At 36.0% G+C, this 25,628-nt stretch overlaps 1 protein-coding gene across 2 annotated transcripts in view; it reads left to right on the plus strand.

Annotated features, from left to right (window-relative positions):
- Eif5b (eukaryotic translation initiation factor 5B) overlaps window positions 1-25,628 on the plus strand; it is a 75,931-nt gene that overhangs the window by 33,877 nt on the left and 16,426 nt on the right. The window contains exons 3-14 of one of the 2 annotated variants that reach the window (XM_004844429.4): window positions 60-144; window positions 932-1,598; window positions 3,698-3,915; window positions 4,296-4,446; window positions 15,265-15,363; window positions 15,906-15,995; window positions 17,497-17,571; window positions 19,113-19,393; window positions 20,742-20,849; window positions 21,030-21,140; window positions 23,786-23,853; window positions 24,987-25,128. In XM_004844429.4, the coding sequence (XP_004844486.2) occupies window positions 60-144; window positions 932-1,598; window positions 3,698-3,915; window positions 4,296-4,446; window positions 15,265-15,363; window positions 15,906-15,995; window positions 17,497-17,571; window positions 19,113-19,393; window positions 20,742-20,849; window positions 21,030-21,140; window positions 23,786-23,853; window positions 24,987-25,128 (2,095 nt within the window). Of the gene's footprint in view, window positions 1-32; window positions 145-931; window positions 1,599-3,697; window positions 3,916-4,295; window positions 4,447-15,264; window positions 15,364-15,905; window positions 15,996-17,496; window positions 17,572-19,112; window positions 19,394-20,741; window positions 20,850-21,029; window positions 21,141-23,785; window positions 23,854-24,986; window positions 25,129-25,628 lie in introns of both variants that reach the window. The other variant, XM_021258080.2, reaches the window with a different exon arrangement.

A 25,628-nucleotide genomic window follows, 5' to 3' on the forward strand; every position in this document is an offset into this window, starting at 1 on the left:
AGGTACTGGATTCACTTAATAAACTATTCCAGTGCTTCAAAAATTTTTTCCTTTTCTAGTGAAGATGATATTCTGAAAGAACTGGAAGAATTGTCTTTGGAGGCTCAAGGCATCAAAGCAGACAGAGAAACTGTTGCAGTCAAGGTGAAAGATTTTTATTCATTCAGGTTCATGTTCTGTTCATGCTTCCTAGTGCTGGTTTTAGGGGCTGAATTTGGAAACACTTGTAAATGTAGATATGTTAGTTATAAGTTTCTATAAAATTTGATGCCTAAAGGAGGAAATAATTTTAAGGAAAGAAAGAATGTATTTTAAAATCTTTCATAGATATAAAGATGCTTTACATGGGACTCTAAAGATATTTAATAGTACATTGCCTCTTCATAAGACTGATATGATAGTGTCTCACATCTCCACCTTCAATTTTGTTTTTTCATTCTTTTTTTTTTTTGCTGTACCGGGGATCAACTCAGGACCTTGCGCTTGCCAGGAAGGAATGGCACCACTAAGCTACATACCTGTCCTTGGTTTTTCATTCTTTGAATTTAGATGAGTTTCAAAGTGATGGGAAAGTGATAGCTATTTTTCTTCTTTAAATTTTCCCCTTACGTTTCGTATACCATTTGAGGAAGTTAGTAAATGTTTCAGGGCACCTGGAATATGAAATGTATAGTGAATGCGAGATGTGACAGAGTCCTGAAGTAGCTCTGGACCTTGGTTGAATTTCATATTCTTGTGAAAAGACCTTATTTTGAAATTACCTTGAGAGGCTTTAAATTTTATCTATCTGTCTATCTATCTATCTACCTACCTACCTACCTGTCTACCTACCTACCTATTTATAATGTGTACTTACCAAATCCCATGACTCTGTTACTTTTATGTAATGAAAATAATTCTGTTCATATTTCTAACAGTGGAAATTTTTTAGCCAACAGAAAACAATGAAGAAGAATCCACCTCAAAACAAGATAAAAAAAAGAAAGGACAGAAGGGGAAAAAACAAAGTTTTGATGATAATGATAGTGAAGAATCAGAAGATAAAAATTCAAAGTCAAAAAAGACTGTAAAACCCAAAGTGGAAATACACTCGGGGAGTGAAGATGATGATTTTAATAAACTTTCTAAAAAAGCTAAAGGGAAAGCTCAGAAGTCAAATAAAAAGAGGGACAGCTCAGAGGAAGATGATGATCACAGTAAAAGAACCAAAGAGCATTCCAGAGTGAACTCTTCGGGTGAGAGTGGTGATGAGTCTGATGAAGTTTTGCAGGCTAGAAAAGGACAGAAAAAAAATCAAAAAAATAAGCCTGGTCCTAATGTTGATAGTGGGAATGAAGATGATGACTCTTCCTTCAAAATTAAGACAGTGGCCCAGAAGAAGGCAGAAAAGAAAGAGCGTGAAAAGAAAAAGCGAGATGAAGAAAAAGCAAAACTGCGGAAGCTAAAGGAAAAAGAAGAGTTAGAAACAAGTAAAAAGGATCAGGGTAAACAAAAAGAACCTCAAAAGAAACCTGAAGAGGAAGCTGTCAAATCCAGAGTGACTCCTGATGCTGCCCCTGCCTGTGCAGAGAAAGGAGAGATGCCTGTGGTCGCAGAAGGTTGGTGACTGTGGTTATAGCAAAAAGCACAAAGGCTCTTGATTCTTATGTAGTCTTAAGTTGTGATCCTTATACCCTAGAATCATTTTGTTATTTGTCCTTGCTTATAAAACAATTTAATTATAGGAGCCTTTTAAAAATTACATCTAAAGGGCTAATGCATGACATTTATCTGTAGTTTCAGCCACTTGGGAGGCTGAAACAGGATTGCTTTGAGCCTAGGAATTCGAGGCCAGCTTGAACAACACAGCCAGGCTTCATTTCTTTAAAAAAAAGAAAGAAAAGAAAAGAAAAATCAGCTAGGGCTGGTGGTGCGTGTGTACCTGTAATCCTACCACACTGGGAGGCTGAGGCAGAAGGATGGCAAGTTCAAGCCCAGCCTGGGCAATTTACCAAGACCTGTCTCAACAGTGCTAGATGAGGGTCTTGGATTCAACCCCCAGTACTGCCCTCTTCTCACCAAAAAAGTGATTTTTCACTCTAAACAAATATGTGGTATAAAATTATCTTCCAAGTGGTTTCTGTGCACAATGGATATTTCATAGAACTTCACTGTGAAAATCATTTTTTGCCATTAATAGACTGTTTAAGCTGGGTGCAGAAGTGCAGGCCTGTAGTCCCAGTTACTTGGGAAGCCAAGGCAAGAGGATCATGAGCTTGAGGCCAGCATGGATGACATGGTGAGACCCTGCCTCAAAAAATAAAACAAGATTAAGTTGCCAAAGAAAAATTTATTTTTCCTTCAGATAATAACTTAAAATTCCTTCTTGTGTTTTATTTGTTTTCTTCTTGTCTTTTATTTTTTTTGATACCAGGGATCAAACTCAGGACCTTGTGCTTGTCAAGTAGGTGTGATGCCTTTGAGCTAAATCCCTGGCCCTTCTTGTCTTTTAAAACTCAAGTCAATCTATGAAATAGAAAAATAAAGCTAATATACTAAAATCAGTTAACATCTTCCAAGTGATAATGAACCATGTTCTTTTTCTTGAACCAGCTACCAAAAAAATACACATTGTAATTATTTCCTCCTATTAGGATTAAAATAGGTAGAGATACAGCAATTTTCATAGAAAGACTATGTTCTTAAAACTTAGAATAGTTTTTCTTTAGACTAGAAAACTTGTAATGGAAATGATGATATAGCTATTTAACCATTTAAATTTTTATTTGGGCATCTCTGCAGAGAAACACCATGAAAGGAGCTTGAGAACTTTTAATTCTTTAGAGTTCTTCAGGTCTAATTCATTTTCTATCTATCTGTATCTGTTTTTGTTTGTGGTAGTAGAGATTGAATCCAGGACCTCACACATGCTAAGCAAGCACTCTACCATGGAGCTACATTCCCTCCCCTCCCCTCCCCTCCCTGTCCTTGCCCTTTCCCTTTCCCCTTCCCCTTCCCTTTTCCTTTCCTTTTCTCTCTCTCTCTCCTTCCTTCCTTCCTTCCTTCCTTCCTTCCTTCCTTCCTTCCTTCCTTCCTTCCTTCCTTCTTTCTTCAGTACTGGAGTTGAACTTAGGACCTTACACTTGCCAAGCTGGCACTGTGCCACTGAGCACAAACTCTGGCCCCCATCCCTTTTTCATTTTATTTTGAGACAAGGTCTCACTGAGTTGCTTAGGCTAGCCTCAAACCTGCTGTCCTCCTGCCTCTGCCTCTAGTAGCTGGTATTGCAGTGGTGGACCACGATACGTTCCACTATATGTATTTTGTTCTAATAGCCCCCACAGTAGGCATTATTCTTGTCATCCTCTAGTGGAACTAGCTACAGAACTTGAATGAGAAATAGTTCATTCTGTTCTTTAGAGTTTCAGATAAGCATTTTCAAGCCACTGTCCCCTGGTACCATGGATTAAGAGATACTGAGATAAAGCATTGCCTTTTTGCTTCTGACTGCTTGTATTCATCAGGACAATTCAACACCAGCATTGTAGATTCTCAGCAGGCAAACTGTGCTAAATATACTGGGGTTTTCTAGGTGCTCAAGATGCTTTGATGCATAGAGACTTGGCCCACTGATGACATTAGCTTTGGTCCACTTTGGTCCTTTAGTTCTGCTGTAAGAAGGAACTTACATTATTTTTGCCTTTATGTTGTTTGCTAGATGACAATGAAGGAGATAAAAAGAAGAAAGATAAGAAGAAAAAGAAAACAGAAAAGGAAGAAAAAGAGAAAGAGAAGAAAAAAGGACCTAGCAAAGCAACTGTTAAAGCTATGCAAGAAGCTCTGGCTAAGCTTAAAGAAGAAGAAGAAAGACAGAAGAGAGAAGAGGAAGAACGCATAAAACGACTTGAAGAGTTAGAAGCCAAGCGGAAAGAAGAGGTATGTTTTTCTTGAAGCTGCCAATGCTGATACTTTGTTTGGCTTTAAAATCTCCTTTCTGTTAAATATCTGTAATCTTCTAGTGCTAAAAAATTTATGTTCATATAACAATTTAGTTACATTATTGTTCTGGTATAAATAATTAAATGAGGATGTACAGAAAGTCCTACCTTATTTTCTCATTTAGAGGTAAAAAGTTTGTATTATTGCCAATTGACTGATATTGTTTAATAATAATGTACAATATTAAAAGCATTTTATTTGGAATCTCCTAACATATACTTTGAATATCTCCAAAGCTTTGAAGTTTGGGTGGTTTACATTTAAATTTTATATTTCATTAAGCTAATGTAGTTTTCATCTGGCATATACTTTCAAAGGAACGATTGGAGCAAGAAAAAAGAGAAAGGAAAAAGCAAAAAGAAAAGGAAAGAAAAGAACGCTTGAAAAAAGAAGGGAAACTTTTAACTAAATCCCAGAGAGAAGCCAGAGCCAGAGCTGAAGCTACCCTTAAACTTCTACAAGCTCAGGGTAAGTGGTACTCTGCATCATCAGAACAGGTGGTGTTCAGAGGGAAAATGGAATTGAGTCGGAAGGAAGGAGGAGTCCTGGAAAAGTGCTGTGAAAAGGTCTAGTGGAAATGTAAGGAATAGGTAATCTAATTCTAATTTTATTATTCAGGAAGATAACTTCCATTCTAGGACAGAAATGTTATTTGAGCTGGGTGCATTTGAGGTGCACCTGTAGTCCCAGATGCTTGGGAATATTGCCTAAGTTGAGGCATGGGTAGCACTGCAAAGCCCTGCCCCAGGTGTATATAAATCCAGTAATATATTTCTATAAATGCCTCAACAAAAATAGAGATAAGAAAATGAGTATCTATCAACCAGTGTCAACATTTACCAACATTTTCCATTTTTGTTTTGTTCTCCTCTGCCACTTTTTGTTGTTGTTGCCTTTTTTGAGACAGGGTCCACTTTATGAGAGCTGCCTCAAACTCATTACATAGACCAGACTGCCCTAGAACGAATTAATGATCCTCCTGCCTTAGCCTTCTGCGTGCTGAGATACAGGTGTTTGTTACAACACCTGGCTACCTCTGCTCAGTTTTCTGGGCTACTTGAAAGTGAATTCCAGATAGCATTTTTCTTTTAAACCCACAGATACTTATATAGTATGTATATAACAAATATGGACATTTTGCTTCATTAGTAGAGTATATATTTTTTCATCTAACAAAGTTTTTGATACTCTCTGATTTTTCTCTTCATGTTTCATATTTGGCCTTTTTCTTCTGAATGTCACTTAGAGATGATTAATTCAAATCTGGATCCAGGTTAAATCCACAAATTGCATTTGGTTGATATGGTTGTCTCTCACCCACCCTCCATTTTGACTTGCCATTTATTTGTTGACAATATTGGATAATTTTTTAGAATTTCTCATATTTTGGACTTGTCTAATTATATTCTCTTGGTGTTGGTGAACATATTTTCTATCCCCTGTAACTTCTTAGATCCGGCAAATCACTGCTTCCTAGTAGTGCTCGTGCCAGTAGGCATAATTTGGTTCTCTGACTTCTAGTGACGTCAAGATTGATCAGTGGATTGGCAGCCTTGTCTGTTATAAAAGTTCCCTGTTGACTTAGCTTTTTTTGTGTGGTGCTGAGAATTGAACCAAGGGGCTTTACACTGAGCTATATCCCCATCCCTTTTTTGTTATTTTGAGACAGGGTCTTGTGAAATCTCTAACTTGGCCAGGCTGGGCTTGAACTTGTGATTCTTCTGCCTCAGCCTCACAGAATGCTGGGGTTGTAGGCATGCACCACTATGCCTGGCTCCCCATTGACTGTTCATCTAACAGTTTTATTGTCTCATTGGTGTTGATCTGATATTCATTGTTCCTTAGGAATTTTAGATTGGTAATCTCATTTTTTTCAGTTCTTCTGGATTTAATTAGCTAGGCTCTTTAAAGAAAAACATTCTCTGAGACAGTTTGTACAGGAATGCCAGGATATGTGCCTAAAGTTTTTTCTTAAAGTTTTAAATATAGTAAGTTGGTACCCCTGCAACTTTCAGGGCTTAATTATGAGTTTAATTTTTTTGTTGTATGGGTTTCATTTTAATTTAAAGGAATTTTATGTACTTGATATGTTTTCATCTCTTGAACTTACTATGCTTTTTAATGTACTGTATTTTTTATTCTATTTTATTAGTACATGTTTGCAGTACATGAAGCGTACACATCTTGGGGTATAGGTACAGGTACATAATAATGCTCCTCTTTTTAAAAAATGCTTTCCCCTTTCTACCCACTTCTCTTCCCTTTGCCTCTAAATCCCATCTCCCTATTTTCATTCCTCTTGTAATTATTCTTAGCTTATGTTTGTGGCATATAATGTTTATATTCATTGAGGTTATTAGATTCCTGTGCATGATGCATTTTAGTTCTTCTTACCTTTCCCTTCCCTCTCTCTCCTCGCCCTCAATCTCGTGGACCCCTTCCCGTTTACAAGGGATCTATCCCTGTTTTGTTTGTTTGTTTGTTTGTTTTGTTTTTGGTACCAGGGATCAAACTCGGGACCTTGCCTTGTGAGGTAGGCGCCAGAACCACTGAGCTAAATCCCCAGCTCTGTCCCCTTTTTTTTGATACTGAAATTGTACCATCTTTGGCCAGTGGGAGGGCAGTTGGGTTGGTTCCTGTGACTTTTACATATAACCACAGTGTTCTTTGACCTCTTCCTTGCTTTCTGACTCAACAAGATATCCCATCTTGTACATTTTCTACCTTAGATCTGGAAGCTGTTTACACCAGGAGCCTTTGTTCCCTTTAGTGGCTAATGGTGCTTAGTGATCCCAGTCTTGGCGTGTAATTAATTATATTTTTGATAGGTAGGACAATTTAAAATAGTGTCTTTCCTCCATTAAGAAGAATATACTGATTTATTCCTTAATTTCCTGTCCATCTTATATTCCACAGATTTTTATATCTTAGTCATTTGGGGGCTTATAATTACAAAATAGCTACTCTTTACTGTATACTTGGTTTATAACTGACACTATAATAAATCTTTGACATTGTGTGCTTTCCCTTCATTAAAAAAAAACTCAGAAGATACTTCATTCCTAAGGTGTAGATGAGAAAATAGTGACTCAGAGCTTAAACAGCATCCCAGAGTTGGCATTTAAATTGGTCTGTGTGACTAAATCTTTTATTATACATTACATGTTTGCTTAGGTGCAGGAGATGCAGAGAAACATAGTTACTTAGATTTCTGAAACTTTTATTCTTCATTAGGAAACTAGCTTTAAAAAAAAAGAAAATTAGAGAATAAACTTGAGTATAATTAGCATCTAATCATTAAATATGACTGGTGACTATCTGAAAGGCTAAAAAGTACTCATAAAGAAATTGGGATGGGACAAGCAGGGAGTGGTTTGTCTCTGAAATGGCCTTGAGGTGTAGACAAGTAGTTATGGTAATTAGATGAAAATTATAATGTAAAATGATCCTAGCATCAGTCTTTAGAACACAGTTGAAAGAGATGGTTTCTCTAGTGGCATCTCTGATCTCTTTATCTCTCTTATTTATAGTGTTGCCAAGTGTTTGGCATCTTATTGGTTCCCCATTGTCCATTAATAAAAGTCCAGCAGGGTGTGGTGGTGCACTCCTGTAACCCGAGCACCCAGGAGGCTGAGGCAGGAGGATTGCTGCAAGTGCAAAGACAGCCTGAGCTACATTACAAGACTCTGCCTCCAAAAAAAAAAAAAAAGTCCGAATTCCTTAGCCAGATTTCAGAAGCCTTTCGTAGTTCATTCATGTGAGTCATCTCACTAAAAGATCCTGCAGTGCCCTTTTACCTGTATCTTGTTAAGCATTTGCCATGTTCATTACCCAGATTGATGCAAATCTTACTCATTGAGCCTGAAATGTGTTCTTAGCCCAGTTACCTGTGGAGATTTTCATGAGATAATGCTGAAATGTGCAGCAGATTAGCTTTTCAGTCAGTCTTTAGTATATGACTGCTAAGCATATCCTTTTAGAGGATACTTCAGAAATAATTTGGAATAAACGGCCGGAAAGGAGCTTTCATAAGAACTTCATTGTGATTTCTCAATTTGCATAGTGAATAGGATGTTGGAATACACCTAAGTCTTGGTGTTGATTACAAATACAGTAGTTTATTTAGGAATCCTTGACTTGAAGAGTAGTCAGTTGATTAATTGTGGAGTGCTGTGGGGAACAAAATTTAGGTTATCCAGCCTCTAGTTTCCTCTAAGACTCCTGCTTTTGACTTAGTAGGTGTAGGCTCCTAGGCAGGGAAAATTCTAGTCAAGCTAATTATCTCTGCATTCTTCACTGGCTTAATCCTCACTTTGGTTTGTTTAACATGGCCAGTCTCAGTATATACACATACAGATGTGTACTTTCAAGTTGATACTTTTTTGTTATTTTTCTTTACTGATTTCATTCAAAACTCCATGATAAGGACTGGGAATGTAGCTCAGTGGTAGACACTTGCCTAGCATGTGCAATGCCCTACATTCAACCTTGTTACTGAGAGCAGGGGGATACATGCTATATTGATTTCCATTATAAAACTTCTGACTGATTGTAGTAAAAGGCTGTTTCTGTAACCCGCTAGGCATAAGGAGTCGTCTCTCTCACAAATTTGTTATGGGAATAGAGGAAGGCTCTACTATAGAACCATTTCAGCTGTAGCTCTGTACTTTTGTTGCTATTTACCATTAGCTATTGACTGATAAACATGTATCTCCCTCAGAATTAGTAATACTTGAAAATGACATTTGACCCTGGTTTGTTCTGTCATACCTTAATTTGACTTTTTATTCTATTTAGCAAAAAAATATTAAAGCACATGATTAAAACAGGATAAGGACTACCATGAATTCAAACAAAAACACACTACTGGCTTGATTTTAAAAGTTTTCATCTGGATGAGTTACTTTATTAATTAAATCTTACATATGTTTTTAACTGCTCTTTAAGCTGGCCAAAGTGAATAAAAGTATTTTAATTGTTTTATAATAATAGTGACAACTTCTATTTTACTTTGTGTTAGTTTTCTAATGGTGCTATGATAAATTACCACAAATTCAGTACTGTAAGTTTAAAATTATGTTTATTACCTTACAGTTCTGTAGATTAAAACTGTGACTAGGTCTTACTGGGCTGTGTAAGGTGCTGGCGGGACTACTTTTCCCTCCACCGGTTCTGGGGTAAGAACACATTCCCTTGTCTTTGCCGGCTTTGGGAGACTACCCGCACACATAGCTCATAGCAGCCCTCCTCCATCCTCCAACATTGCATTACTCTGGCCATTCTTTTATAGTCACGTTTTCCTCTAACACTAGTCTCTATTCAAGGAAAGGCTCTTCATTATTAGAGAACTGTGTGATTAGGTTGGACCTACCAGTGCCTAGATAACCCAGGGTAATTTCCACACCTTGGAGTCCTTAACCTTGTGTCATATCTGCAATGTTTTTTTGCGGTATTAGTTAACACATTCACATGCTATGGGAGCGAGGACCTGGACGTCTTTGGGGGAGAGGGTCTTTGTTATGCCTACCACACACTTAAAACTTTTTAAAAAAAACTTAATTGCAAATTAAACATTTTTTGTGTGTCGTGTTTTGCCATATCTTTTAAAGACCAAAATCTCTTGATAGAGGTCAATTATTACAATACCCTGAAATGGGCAGGACATTACTTGATGCTATTTATTTGCTTGTGGGCATATGTCTTGTCACTTTAGCCCTTATATATGAGTGCCAGGCAGAACATGACTGATTAATCTTATGATCAAGAGATAAATAAATGCTACAAAATTTTTCTTTACTAGTAAGGAACTATTTGAAAGAATATGTGTTAAAAATAGAAGCTGCTTTTGTCTTTCAGGTGTCTTGTGAGCGTTTCATTGGTACTGAAAGAAAAGATAGGCTAAACATAGAGGTTAATCTTCTTATACTATGTCTTAATTCTACTGTTTTACTTTTGTGTTCTATTTCAGTCATTCATAGGCCAAAATTTATGAATTACATAATGATAGCAGAGGTTTTTTGTGTATTTAGGGGAGATGAGGAAGAGTTCCAGAATTTCCACCCTTTAATTTGTAAATGTTTAAATTATTTTGTTCCCTTTGAAATGAGGGCATTGTTGGGTAAGCATTGTTTATAGCACTAGTATGATGCACCCTTTTGGTTACTTCACTTCAGCCAGAGGAGAGAGAGGAAAGAGGTCCCTAATGTCTGAACATTTGAGGGGACTCCCCATTGGTTTTTTACCTCTAGTCTCTTACTGCTTTGGCCAGGGGGCAAAAGAAGTGGAGCTTCTCAACAACTCAGGACAAAACTCTGAGAGAGCCTCATCTGTTTGGCTGAAGGAACCAGAAAGGAGCCCAGGGAGCCACAATGTATAGGGGAAATTGTGGAGATTAAGAGTGGAGAAAGAGAGTCATACAATTTTGTATAGGAGTTGGCATAACTCCCAGGCTCACTGGGGAGCTGTGTGCACTTGATACAGACCCAGAGAAGCATAGCCACAGCTTTCAAAATGGGACTGTGGTATAAACCAATACCAAGACTTAAGAGTTTTGAGTGGCTGATCTGCCTGGTAAAATATTGATTCTGTGAATAGTGTGGAAAGTCAGGTATGAATATTCTAATCCTTACAGCAGCCATTTTACAACTAAGCTAAAATCAGTGAATAAGTTAAATAATAATAATAATAAAAAAAACCTGAGGTAATTCTAAAGAAAGAGGAACAGAGCACAGATAGAACAAATAGAAATCAAATATTAGCTTGGCTTGGTGGCACATGGCTATAATTCCCCCAAACTCTGGGAGACTGAGGCAGGAGGATCCTCACTTTAGAACCCAGCTTGAGCAGTTTAGCAACTGAATGAGACCCTGCCTCAAAGTAAGAAGGTTCTGTGTGTAAAGCTTTGGCAATCCCCAGTGGAAGGGAGGGAAATAAGGGAAAGGAAGATAGATAAGTGATAGGCTTAAACCCAGCTGTATGATAAATTATATATAACTAGTCTGAACTTACCAGTTAGAGACAGATTGTTTGAAAACAAGAGCCAACTTTGTGCTAACCTAAGAAATCCATTTTAAACAGAATGGTGTAAATTAGGGTAGAGACATATACAGTGCTAACAAAAAGTAAGCTGGAGGAGTTACATTAATCTGACATTTACTTTAGAAAAAAATATTTTATATAACAGTAAAGCATCAGTTTTTCAAAGTTATGAAGCCTGTATGTGTATTGTGCTTGCACCCAACCTAAAGTTTGTATCAAACATTCACCAAGGTGGACTTTTTTTTTCTTTTGGACTGAGGATTGAACGGAGGGCCTTTGCAATGAGCTATGTACCTAGTCCTTTAAAAAAATGTTTTTGAGACAGAGTTATGCTAAATTCCCTATCTAGAGAAAATCCACAAATATTTGGAAATTAGTACAGTTCTAATCTATGAGTCAAAGAGAAAGTCTGATTGGAAATTAGCATCTTGAATTGAATGAAAACATCTCCAAATTTGTGGATCCAGATGACACAGTGCATAGAGGGAAGCTTAGAGTAATACACACTTATTTTATTATTATTTTTTTGGTACTGGGGATTGAACTCGGGACCTTGCACTTGTGAGGCAGGCGCTGGAACCACTGAGCTAAATCCCCGGCCCCTATACACACTTATTTTAGAAAGAAGGGAAAGGTCTCAGTAGGCCAAGCTTCTGTCTTAATCTGAAGGACAAAGTAAGCAGAAGGAAAGAAATAATACAAAGTTCAAAAAGCAATGAAATAGAAAACAAAGATAATAGAGAATCAGTGAAACTAAGATGTAGTTCTTTGAAATAATTTGTAAAATTGATAAAACACTAGCTAGAATGACTAAGGAAAAAGGAACTCAAAGCCAGTATCAGGAGTGAAGAGGGGGAGTATAATTAAGATATTGAAATAATGATAAAATATTGGTATTCAAAAATTTAGATGGAATAGTCATTTTTTAGAACATGCAAACTACCCAAACTTTCTCTCAGACATGTAGCCAGAATAGTTCAATCTCTAGTTTTTTTTGTTTCATTTTGCTTTCTTGGTTCTGGGGATTGAACTCAGGACCTTGCGCTTGCCAGGCAGGTGTGGCACCACTGAGCTACATCCTGGACCCTCTATCTCTAGTTTTAAAATTTGTATCTATTTAATTTAAATTGTATTTGTTAAATTTTTGTCTAAGTTAGTATCCAAGAAGGAAACCTCCAAGGTCCCCATGGGGATCCCAAAAAATATTTAAGGAGGAAATGTTATTCTAGTAGTGCAAGGTGGATTCAGTATTTGGAAATTAGTAAATATTTTACCATATTAATCTAAAGAAGAAAAATTATAGGATTCAATAAATGCAGAAAAAGCAATTGACATAATTCATCCTTTACATGATAAAAATTTAGAAATGGAATATTAGCAAGATTCCTTACCCTGATAAAAGAGATCTGTAGCAAAAGTATTAACTATTATATTTCATGGTGAAAGACTGAATGTTAAACTTTAGTATAACTGAGGCAAGTTGTCCACTTTTACCACCCTCATTTGACATGGCACTGAAATGTCCTGACTTGTGCAGTTAAGCTAAGTAAGTACATTATAAATTACTTACAGATCAGAGAGTGGTAAAGCTCTCTATTCCCAGGTGATGATTATCTGTATAGAAAATCTTGTGGAATCTCCTCCTCAGAAGACTTTAGTAAGAAACTAAGATTATACAAGGCCAGATGCCATATCAGTTGCATTTCTTTATGCTAGTAATTAACAGCTGAAAGTAATTTATACACACACACACACACACACACACACACACACACACGTATATGTTTTTTGAGACAGGATCTCGCTTTGATCTCACTACATAGCCCAAGCTGTCCTAGAACTTACAGCAATTCTTCTACCTCAGCCTCCTAAGTGCTGGGATTACAGGCATATGCCACCACGCTTGGCTAAAAGTAATTTAAAATAGTAACATTTACCATAGCAATCGTAAAAGAACAAAGAAATAGAAATCTAATATTTGTAAGATATATTTGCTGAAAACAAAAATACCAGTTGTAAATCAAGAAAGACATATATAAATGGAGAGATACTATGTTTATGAATTGTGAGATTCCAAATTCTTAAGATAATCAATTCTCCCAAACTAATCCATAGATTCATTGCAGTTTCCATCAGAATCACAGAATGATGTTTTATGGATATTTATAAGCTAAAGTGTATTTGAAAAGGCTAAGGAATTAGAATGGCACTTTTGATCGCTTCTCGGCCTTTTGGCTAAGATCAAGTGTAGAATCGCACTTTTGAAAGTGGGGAGCAAATGTGGAAGATTCACAATACTTATTTGCAAGACTTAGACTAAAGCTATAGGAAAGGATAGACCGATAGATGAGATAGATAGATGAGTAGAACATTGAGTCTATAAATGGTAAGTTGATTTTTTTCCCCAGTACAGGTGAAAGGTAATTCATTGGGTAAAATATGTGTAAGTATGTGTTTGTTTCTTCTCTTTTCTTTTCTTTTCTTTTTGGTACTGGGGATTGAACTCGACCTTGCGCTTGTGAGGCAGATGGTGGAACCACTGAGCTAAATCCTCGGCCCCTGTAGTTTCTGTAACAACTGGTACTGGAACAATTGGACATTAGTAATGCAAAAAAACAAAACAACAACAAAAAAACAAAAACCCCCACTTTGTTTTATCTCCGTTATATACTGATATAAAAGTCTATTATATATATGAGTTTATATGTAGACTAATTCAAAATGGATCTTAGCTCTAAATATATTGTGGAAATTTTAGAGGAAACTATAGAACAAAATCTTCATGACATTGTATTAGGAAAGAGTGCTTAGATGTGATGTTAACAGTATCTGTAAAAGGACTGGGGATGATGGTACATGGCTGTGATCCCAGCACTGTGAGTGTCAGAAGCAGGAGGATCACAAGTGTAAGCCCAGCTTAGTAACTTAGTGACTTAGACTCAATCTCAAAAAAAAGGTCAGGGATGTAGCTTAGTTTAAAGTATCTGTAAGAGAGAAGAATAATACATTTTGAAAGTCTGGCTTAGCATGTTTCCCTGCCAGCTTGAAGCACAGGTGGTACATGTGTGACTGTCCCATCAGGCAACTAGTGGTATAAATGGATCTAATTCCTTTAATTGGTATTTTTACTAATAAAATTATTAAAAAGCCACCCATTGGGACAGTCATGCATGTATCACCTATAATTCAAGCTGCCTGGCAGCAAGGCATATGAATTACATCCCCATTATGAATATGTTAAAACTTTTTTCTCAAAAGACACCAATGAGAGAATTCAAAGAGTACTCCAATCACATATCCAAAAATATAAAGCTCTTTCAAAATTCACTAATAAAAACTTCATGTAAAAGCAGGCAAAGGATTGAAACAGCCATTTTCTCTAAGAAGCCATCCATACATGAAAAGAATGCTCAGCATCATTAGTAATTAAGGGAATTTAAGACCTCAGTGAAATAGTGCTGCACATCTGATAGACTGTATATCCGAAGAAGTAAAAACCCATCTTTATCAAATGGGAAGACTACTTTGGAATACAACTCACAGTTTCATATAAAATTAAATAATATTTACCTCAGGTTTCATTCTCTTTCTGAAATACTTACATAAGAGAAATGCTCTTGGAGAAACTTGTGTAAAACTTTCATATTTTTATTCATATAGCCCCAAATGGTAAAGTACTCATCCTTCAGTTGGATAAACAGGCTTTATGTACTCTGGTTTGCTACTCAATCACAAGACAAAAGGTAGTAATGAGACACCACAGAGTGGACCAACCTCAACTCTGTGACGGCAGAAGCCAGACTGAAAGATCCCACTTGTTTGACATTTTGGGAAAAGCTAATCTTCAGGGGTGGAGAACAGATCACTGTTTATCCAGGGACTAAGGATTTGAGGAGAATTTGACTGTGTGGAACAGCAGAGGGATATAATTGTTCTCTGTCTTCATCATAGTGGTCATTTCATAGCTCCATGCATTTGTTAAAACTCCTGTTGTATACTTTCATATAAATCTTATCACATATAAAAAAAACAGGTTTTTGTATGAATGTCCTGTTTTACAGTTTGTGTCTCTGAGGTAAATGAAAGGTTACCTTTTTTTTGGGTACCAGGGATTGAACTCTGGACCTTGCACTTGCAAGGCAGGCGCCAGAACCACTGAGCTAAATCCCCAGCCCTGAAAAGTTACCTTTTAAATACTGTTTCTCAGGTGACAGTTTAACCTGAAGTTTTCCTTTTATTATCTGTTAGGTGTTGAAGTGCCATCAAAAGACTCTTTGCCAAAGAAAAGGCCAATTTATGAAGACAAAAAGAAGAAAAAAACACCTCAGCAGCTAGAAAATAAAGAAGGTTTGTATATAAAAAGCCTGTTGCTTAGAAACTGTTTTGTTTGGGCTTTCCCTGCAACTTTCAAAGTAGAATATCTTTTTAAAAGAAATGAAAAAATCAGAACCCCCATCCATGAGTGTGTGTTGGTGGGAGTTGAACCTAAGGCCTCACAAATGCTAAGCATGCACTCTATCACTGAGCTACATCCCTAGCCCTAGAACTGCATTTTGAAATTTCTTCCCTGTAATGCACCTTATTTTCTTATTATCGTTGTCATTCTCATCTGATTCAAATGAGAGGTGAAAATGGGAAAATAATTTACCTTGAAAAATTTGGGTCCTGTCTTAACTGTTGTTAACTTCTTTCCCAGTCTTCTGTGATTTTATATTCTATTCCTTGAATAGAACAGAAAGTTTCCTTTATAACATATGATTGATAAACATTTTCTAAACTTATAAGAAAATAGATTCTTACTAGATTTGTATCCTGTACTGATTAGAATATCTTAACTGAAATTGTATACTGCAAAACTGTTGTTAATTTGGTTCCTGTACCTTTTTCAGTGTCTGAAGCAGTAGAATTAAGTACAGCTGTTGAAGTTGTGGAACAAGGTATACCAGAGAAAGAAGAAACACCTCCTCCTGTTGAACCAGGCCAGTACCCTTCAGAAATTAGTCAATTAATTACTGTTAAGTACTGTTGGTGTATCGTAAGTTATCTTAGTTATCATTAACTTTGAGGCCAAATAAATGTTCAGTTAATGGCCTTATTGCCTAATAATTCTTAAGTATTTCTTATTTTCACTTTGAGAAAACATCCAAATAAGACAAGTCAGTTTTATTCTTGTCAGTGTTAGTAAAATGTTTCATGGAGAGACAAGAAGGTTTTGAGTTTTGTCTGTTTATGGGTCAGAAATTCAAGAAGGCCTGAAGTTCGTTCTATACTTAATTCTTTTGAATCAAATTGGAAACTTCTTTAATTAGAACATTTAAAAAGCCATAAAAATGTGCATTTTAAAACTTAGAATCAGCTTCCATTTGCTAAATTAGTAAGAAAATTCAACTTACTCATTCGGTTGGGGAGGTGTTGTGGAAAGTCTGGCCTTTTTTTCAAGTTAACATTGCTAAAATTCAGAAGACTGATAAGAGGAGTGACTAGCAAAATGTATGTCTTTTTTCAAGAGAATCTCTAGTGTTTAAAGACAGGATCAGGACTGAGAAACAGCCTTAGAGAGTATCAAGACTGACACACGGGTGAATGATGATAATTCCTTTCCTTCCTTTGCCCCTCCTATTGGGTCATTTCACTGGGCTAGAGCTCAGCTTAGCCTTAATGTGGTGAAATTAGAGAAATTCAGGTTGATATGCTTAATAGCAGTTCCCTACTGTAGGTTATATTTATAACACCAGAAAGAACTGCTAATTAAAAGGAGTATATTGAATACCTGTTTCTGAGTCTCATTTCCTCCTTAAAATAACTTATCCAGAATTGTTGGTAAATAACTATTAGAGGGAAGCAAACACCCTCATCCTTTTTTTTTTTTTTTTTTAATGTTTTTGCTTGGTTGGATTTCAGTAAAAAGCCATTATTGTTAAAAAGCCATTATTGTTAAAAATATTAAAATCTTTAATATTCAAATCATAACAAAAGTTTTAGCTTTCTGCCTACTTGGAGATTGTAAACATGACATTCTTTTGTTATTTTGGACTGGAGTCACAATGGCAGTTATATATCTTCAACTTTGGAATTTAACATTTGGTTGTATCTATAAAAGTGAAAGCAGAATAAGTAATAAATTCTGTGTATGCAGTGAGTTGAAAATTGAAAAAGAAGATAGATAATGAAATATCAGTTGTCAAGAACTGAATGTATTCATATACCCTTTCTAAGATCTAAAGGAACATGTCAGTGTCTGGATTCTACTATTTTAATTTCAAGTATGAAACTGTTAAGTTTAGTGTGGTATATTGAGAGTAGAGTAGGAGATGGTAAAAAAAAAGCAAGCTATAACATGTTAGCTATATTGAAAAGTTATAAAATAAAGTTGCATGCATAATTAAAACTTTCATATCAGCATAATTTTCCACTATTTTCTTAAAGCAACTTTATATTTCTAAATGATTTCTGTGTCTTAAATGAAAACTTTATTTACAGAAGAAGAAGAAGAAAGTGAAGAAGGTGGGTTGGATGATTGGGAAGCCATGGCCAGTGATGAAGACGGAGAACAAGGTGGATAACTCGTAAGAACATGTTGATAGTCCGGTGGTTACTAGAGATACAAATGTTTAAGAATAATCAGTCTCCTTATATTGAAAGACTGATGAACATTGCTGGAGGTGGGGACCAGTTTTGGTCTCTCTACTGTTACCGTTCATAAATCCAAATGAATGGGCTTTCAGGAGGACATTTGAACATTGTACCTAGGGGTTTGGAATGCATTTTCAGAAGATCCCTACCTGTTAATACTGCCACTGTGAGGACTATGTCTCCACCTGAATTATGGAGAGGATACCACATTTCAAACCCTAGCAACCACAGCTTGTCAATGTTTATCTTTCACTTAGAATGCTTACAGCCCATTACATTTAACATATGATATAATTAATGAAACATGTTTTAAATTTTTCATCTTAGTCCTGTTGTGTTGTTTCTTTTTCTTTCCTTTGTAACCATTCCCCCCACCACCACCTCCGGTATGGGGGATTGAACTTAGGACCCTGTGTTTGTGAGGGAGGCACAGTCCTTCTGTAACCATCTTTTGGATTGTTGGTTTTTAATTCCATTCCCTGAATGTTAGAAGCATGGTCATTTTAAAATTTTAGTTTCCTAATTTCAAGATACAGAAACTCTCCAGTTGTCTTACATACTGATTTTTTTCATATAAAATTTTTCCTCATATATCTTGTTACTTTTATGTATTATGCTCTTATTTTACTTGTAAAACTGTAGAAATCACTTAAAGCAAAGGATTATGTTATTTTAGAGCAGCTTTATACTTATATGTAGAGTACCTCTTATCTGAAATGCTTGGGGTCAGAAATATTTTGCATTTTTTTAGATTTGAGAATATTTGTATAGTCCAAATATGAAATCCATTAATATTTGAAATATGCCTTAAATGTATACCCTGAAAGTTATTTTATACAGTAGTTTTAATACTTTGGTGCATGAAACAAAGTTTTATGAAATGAAATTAAAAGTTTCAGACTTTGAGATTTTGGATTAGGAGTATTTAACCTGTACTTACACCAGAAATCCTGAGTAAAATAGTAATATGGAGCCATCTTATTGTAAATTCACAATTTAGAGTATCTGAGGGAGGTCTGCTAGTAGTGGGGATGTCCTGTTTATGTCTTAACCACCCTTTCTCCTCGTGTGTAGTGCTGCTGTTCTCTCCCCCTCCAGCCCTGGTCTGCTGGCATTGAAGCACCTTACTCTTTCAGCTGCCACCTCCAGAATCAGCAGCATCTCCAAAGGGAAAGCAGAACTAAGTAGTGGGCTCAGCTTCCTGTGTTTCTTTTCTCCCTTGGAATCTGTCTTCCTGATGCTTTTCTGTTTTGTTAACTTCAGTATGGAGTACTGCCTGAAGTTTTTACTGTTACACAAAAGTCTTCAGTGTAGCATATAGACAAATACTTTGTATTTATGATGCATGAAAATGTAATGTTACTAACTAAATTAGTGCACTTCAGGGTTATTTTCTCTTAAGGTCTCTTAAAGCAAATCTGTAGTATTAATTCATTTAATTTAAAATGTTTGCTTCCTTAAAGAAAGAAATACAGTTCATATAGAAGTAAAAGAAAACCCTGAAGAGGAGGAGGAGGAGGAAGAGGAAGATGAAGAGGAGGAGAGTGAAGAAGAGGAGGATGAGGAAGGAGAAAGTGAAGCCAGTGAAGGTGATGAGGAAGAGGAAAAGATGTCAGATGAGAAAGATTCAGGGAAAACAGATACAAAGCAAAGTAAAGAAATAAGCTCTGATTCTGAGTATGACTCTGACGATGATCGAAGTAAAGAAGAACGGGCTTATGACAAAGCAAAACGGAGAATTGAGGTAGTTATTTTCCCTTTCTCTTTACTCTTTTCCTCCTCACTCCTATGTAATCATTAGTACTTAAACTCTCTAAGGAATTTGAACAGCATTTTTAAAAACACATTCTCAAGGTTGGGCATGGTAGCATGAACCTGTAATCCCAACTACTCAAGAGGCTGAGGCAGAAGGATCACCATGAGTTCAAGGCCAACCTGGGCAGCATAGCAAGAACCCTTTCTCAAGAAAACAAAGAACTTTGGGCTGGGGGTGTAACTCAGTGGTATAGCACTTGCCTTGCATGGGCAAAGCCACTGGGAGTGTCAGACCAGTACTCAAAAAGCTTTAGACTGCACAGCACTTCGGAGTTTCAGATTAGGAATGCTCAATCTGTGTATTTATACAAGGAAATGCCACTTGGCCGTAAAAAGGAACAAAATATTGACATGTGCTGTGATACAAATGAGCCTTAAAAACAGGCTGATGGAAAGAAGCCAAAACACAAAAGACTACTGCATGATTACTTTTATATGGAATTTCCAAAAAGACAAATTTGTAGAGACAAAATAGATTAATAGTTGTGTGGGCTGGCAATGGGGAGTGACTGCAAATTGGGATAATGAATCTTTTGAGTTGATGGATATATTCTGAGGATGGGTTGCACAACTCTGTAAATGGATAAAATATTTCATTATGTTCTTGAAACAGGCCAGTCTTGGTATGTAAATTATATCTCAACAGAGCTAATGCTTGTAGCTGAGAGACCCATAGTATAAAAATTATTAACTGTTTATTTTCAGGTAAACATTTTTTAAGAACTTGATCATACACAGAACTCTAATCTACAGAGTGGGATATTGGAGGAAGTTTTACTTTCTGTCTTTTACCCTTTTTGTGTGTGTGATACTGGTGGTTGAACCTAGGGCTGTTACACTGAGCTACCTCTCGAGCTACCCTACTTATTTTTTGTTTTTAGACAGGCTGTCACTATTTATTGGATTCCATTAAATCAGCTGTAATCAAAAGTGATCAGAACACTGCAGATGATATTTTACACCATTCCTATTTACAGTTAGCAGCTGCTCTGAAACCTATTCTAACAGGTTTTTCCTTAGCCAGAGGTGCTGTGAGGGGAGGTGGATAAAGGACTTGAGTGCAGGTCGTTTCATTCTCATGCCAAGGAAAATATGAAAGAAACAATGATAGGATTTGAAATAATATTTAACTTTTTTTATTGGTATATGTTTACCATACATGGAATTTACATTTGTTTGGGAGAGTGGTATGTGTATATGATGTCTTAATTGTTTTTGATCTTCTTCCCCTCACCCACTTAATGTTGAGCTTTGTGATTTTTTTTTTTCATATCTAGAAACGGCGACTTGAACATAGTAAAAATGTAAATATAGAGAAGCTAAGAGCTCCTATTATCTGTGTACTTGGCCATGTGGACACAGGGAAGACAAAAATTCTAGATAAGGTAAGAAAATATTGTGTGGATAGATATAACTTTAAAAACAAATGAATGGTGCTTTGAAAAGGCACCCATAGGATATTATGGGCAATTCTTTTTGCAATAAATAGCTATTTTTTTTATTGTTTTTGCCTTTTTTATTTCCTATATGAAAATACCAATCGAAATTTGCCATTTTTCTCATAGCTTCGTCATACACATGTCCAAGATGGTGAAGCAGGTGGTATCACACAGCAGATTGGGGCCACCAATGTTCCCCCTGAAGCTATTAATGAGCAGACTAAAATGATTAAAAATGTAAGTTACATTGTATGTCATCTGTTTTAAGCTCTAACAAAAATTAAGATGTGAAATATTTTAAACATCAGAAAAAAGAAATAGAGATGATTAGATCTGACCCATATGTTCACTATTCAGAATTAACATCTGAACGATTTTGCCGTATTTTATTTTATATCTTTCCAAAAAATAAAATGTTACACTTTTTTCCCATTCTACCACAGGCAACCACTATCCCGAAGTTAAAGTTTGTCACTTCCCTCCGTTGTTTAACATTGATACTATTGATCTCCATGTTTTGAAGATTCTGTTTCTGCTTCAGCCTTTTTTTTCTATCTGCCACATTTTCTAACTTGTTTGGAGATATCTAATTTTTAAATGTTAACTATAACACAATAAAATGTAAAGCTTAGTGGATCATTCATTACAAGCACTGATAAAGTCACCTTGTTAGGAAATAGAACCTTTGTGGTTAACCTTAGAAGCCTCCCAGATGGCCCTTATCATGCAAAACCCACTCTTCCTTCCATAAGTAATTTTAGGGTAATGTCTCTCTTTAAATGTATTTGGAGTTCAAAATGTTGATATTCCAGTTCTGTCATCCATCTTCCTTTACTTCCATAGAGAAACTTTTTTTTTTTTGGTACTGGGGATACAACTCGGGTCCTTGCGCTTGCGCAGCAGGCAGCGAAACCACTGAGCTAAGTCCCCGGCCCCCACCCCAGAGAAACTTTTATCTAATTTACTGTTTGATTACTCAGTGTTAAGTATACGAAAGGCAGAATTAATACCTGATCCTTCACCTTTAATATACCAGCTTTTATTTTTATTTATTTATTGGTATCAGGGTTTGAACTCGGGTCCTTGCGCTTTGCGCAGCAGGCAGTGAAACCACTGAGCTAAATCCCTGGCCCATACCTGCTTTTAAATTAGACAGTGACCAGTCTTTTCTGTTATGGACTCATGGAGTTAAACCTAGTTCCTGTTTCAAACTGTTTCAGTTATTGTGCTGAGATAATCCCATTTTTGCACACCATTTTGTTCCTGGGTCATTTTGAGACCATTCTGTTAGTCCCAGTTTTTTAATTGCATCAAAGCTATCTGGTATAGTAGGATGTCCCAGCTCCTCAGTAAGAAACTGTTTCAGACCTGGAACTGGGTTTTGTAAATAACCCCCAGTTCCATGATCACAGCAAGTGGAAGGAAGTGCTACTACATGTGAGTGTCTCACTTTACTCCTGATTTAGTCTTTGATCTGCAGGTAAAAAGAATTGGTGAGCTGTGTCTCTCCAGGTTTTGTTTGAGATTGAGTTTTTGAAGCTCATTTTCTAGTAGATTCCTAAGAAAGGATTGTGGGAATTATACTGCTTGAGTTTTTAAATATTGAATACTCTGTGGCCCTGATACTGGAATGTCACTTGGCCACATATAAAATCCTTGGTTTGTATTTTTTTACTCAGGTATTTTAAATGTTAAGTTTCTTCCTACATCTTCAAAGGCAAGGTCATTTTACAGTTTTGGTGTTGGTTGTTCTGGGTCAGTTTTCTAGTTATACAGTGCTCTATTGCAATAAGGAGTTTTGAATCTTTAAGAATTTAAAAAAATAAAGGTGTTTACATTTCTAACTGAAATTGTATTTTAAGCAGTATTTTTATGTATCATTCATTGGAGAGTTCTTAACAGCTTATTCAACAGTTGCTAAAACTTAAGATTTTGTGTTATTTTAGAACATAGTTAAAGAGAAAGAGTATTAAGCCTGTAATAAGATTCTTGATAATACCTTTACATGACTGTTTGTATTCATAGTACTAGAGTGGAACAATTATAGTGCTCAGTAAATGTTGGCTTAAGTCCATCAGAATGCAGATTTGAAACATCATATGTTTGAATCATTTAGATGTAGATCAGAGATAAAACTTTGAAAAATCATTTGAAGATTAGGAAAAAGTATAGATAGTGAAAAAGAAAGCGTGTAAGCTTTATTGGTTAGTACTCATTATTTTTTAGGCTAAAAGAAGTATGTGAAAATAAAGTCTGTTGTAATTTTGTTTTCATTCATTTTAAGTGCTTCTGATCAGAAAACAAAGGGCTAGGTCCGGGGATTTAGCTCAGTGGTTTCGCTGCCTGCTGTGCAAGCACAAGCACAAGGACCTGAGTTCCATCCCCGAAACCAAAAAGAAAACAAAGGGCCTGTGGCATTATTTGAGTAAACCACATCTGACTTTATTCTTTAACATTTTTGATCAGTGTGCTAATTTTTTTGAAAACATACTTTAGATATATATTTGGTAGTTCAGAATTGCTTTAAAATTGGATCAGACACATTTTTCAAATACTGAGGACAACCTCTTTGGGTCAGCTTTCTAGAGATACAAAACCAAAAATTTTTATCACACTTTTAAATAATCTGCTCAAACATAGACAATACCACAGTTTTATGACTTAGTGAAGGTGGTATGTTTTCTTTTTTCTGCAAAATTTCTTGATACTAATGAAAATATTATGTGTTACACTTTGCTAGTTGACTCACTGACTTTTAAAAACACTTATTTGGAAAAGGGATTAGTGATTTTTTTTTAGTTTTCATGATAGATGAATTGTTTTTTAAAGAAGCTTTCATGGTTTTGGCTTTCTTATTCCCTTATTCTCCCTACTCTTTTTAGTTTGATAGAGAGAACGTACGAATTCCAGGAATGCTGATTATTGATACTCCTGGACATGAGTCTTTCAGGTAAGACCAAGGCCAGTGCTTGAAACTCATTAAGTCTGAAAGTGTAGTGGAGTCATTAACCTTTGGTTAGTCACTTGAACCTTTTTGGTTAGTCACTTGAAATCTGAGGCACTGGTAACTGTGATTTCTCTGCATCAGTGATTTAGTAGTGTTTTATTTGGATCCTTGTTTTTTATAGAAGAGTTTTTTTGAAAGAGAATCTTCTTAATGAGGAATTTGGCACAAACCCTGATACATACTTAGTCCATCTCCTTCAAGGGGGATGTTATATTGTTGTCTTTTGCCTGTAGTCTACCACAGAAAACTAGATCAATAAAATTGGCAGAAATATTAGAGCAGCTTTTGGAACTAACTCATTTTAACAGATAATCAGTTATGTTTGTCAGATGAGTACTTGTCAAGTTAAGGGTTAACAGTGAATAATTTAATATATAAATTGTATATAATTGTGTGTGTATACACACACACACACACACACACACACACACATACATACATACATACACAGTTGGTCTTCCTTATCCACTGGTTCCATATCTGTGAATTCAAACAACTATGGATCAAAAATAATTGAAAAATTGCATTTGTACTAAATGTGTATAGTACTTTTTTGCCATTCTGTAAACAATAATAAAATGTGACAACTATACAGCATTTACATTGTATAGGTATTGAAGAGTAATTACACTTTTTCTGAGTGGTTAGGACCAAAAGTGTTTCAGATTTTGGCGTTGGAGTATTTGCATAAACTTTAGGGTTGAATATCCTTACTCCAAAAATCTGAAGCCCAAAATGCTTCAAAATCTGAAACTTTTTGAACATCATGTTGGCACTGTAAAAATTTTTAATTTTACAGTTTTGGAGTAGGGATGCTTAGTCTGTACGAGTAAGCTAGGTAAGCTAGAGAGGACATAAAGTAAATAGGAGGCAGTAAGTAGGTTCTATGCAGGTATGACAGCATTTTACACAAGGGACTTGAGCATCCTCGGATTTTGGCATCCCTGAGGGTCCTGGGCCTAATCCGCTGTGGATACCAAAGGATAACTTTCATTTAGATTTTTGAAATTAAAACTTTAAGAAAAATAATGATTTAAGATTTTCTTTTCATACATTTTTTCCCTTCTTTCCAACAGTAATCTGAGAAACAGAGGAAGCTCTCTTTGTGATATTGCCATTTTAGTTGTTGATATTATGCATGGTTTGGAGCCCCAGACAATTGAATCTATCAACCTTCTCAAATCTAAAAAATGTCCCTTCATTGTTGCACTCAATAAGGTAGGTCTTTCTCAAAAATTTAATTGAAAATGCTTCTTAATTTTATTTAAATATGTAGGCTTTGTTTCTGATTTTGCTTTTTTCAGCCCTTTTCTGCATATTAAGTTAACTGGCTCTGCTCAGCTCATCCAAACACTCATTCTGTTACAGTGAGATGCTGCCTACCCTACAGTCTCTAGGACAAGTCAATTAGGTCTTAAACTAAGTTTGTTGCACTTTAGTGTTTTGACAGAGAAGAGGACTGATCTTAGATGTATCTGTAGAAGCAATTTGGCAGAATTTAAAAGATTGAGGGGACAGAAAGAATGAAGCATCTATGTAGGGTCTCTGACTCTTCACAAAGAGAGCCAGGTGAACAGTGTGGTGGTGCGGAGGGTCACAGAAGTGGGAGCAGGTTTATTGTGAATGTTGAGTGGAGTTCAGTTTTAGGTGATACAGATGATTGCACCTTAGTGTTTCTAGAAAAGTTCTGGTTTTGTTACATCACAGTATGCCAGTAA

The sequence above is a fragment of the Heterocephalus glaber genome, unplaced genomic scaffold (genome assembly GCF_053883595.1).
Source record: "Heterocephalus glaber isolate CG9 unplaced genomic scaffold, H.glaber_assembly_v1.0 deba00000470, whole genome shotgun sequence".
NCBI lineage: Eukaryota > Metazoa > Chordata > Mammalia > Rodentia > Bathyergidae > Heterocephalus > Heterocephalus glaber.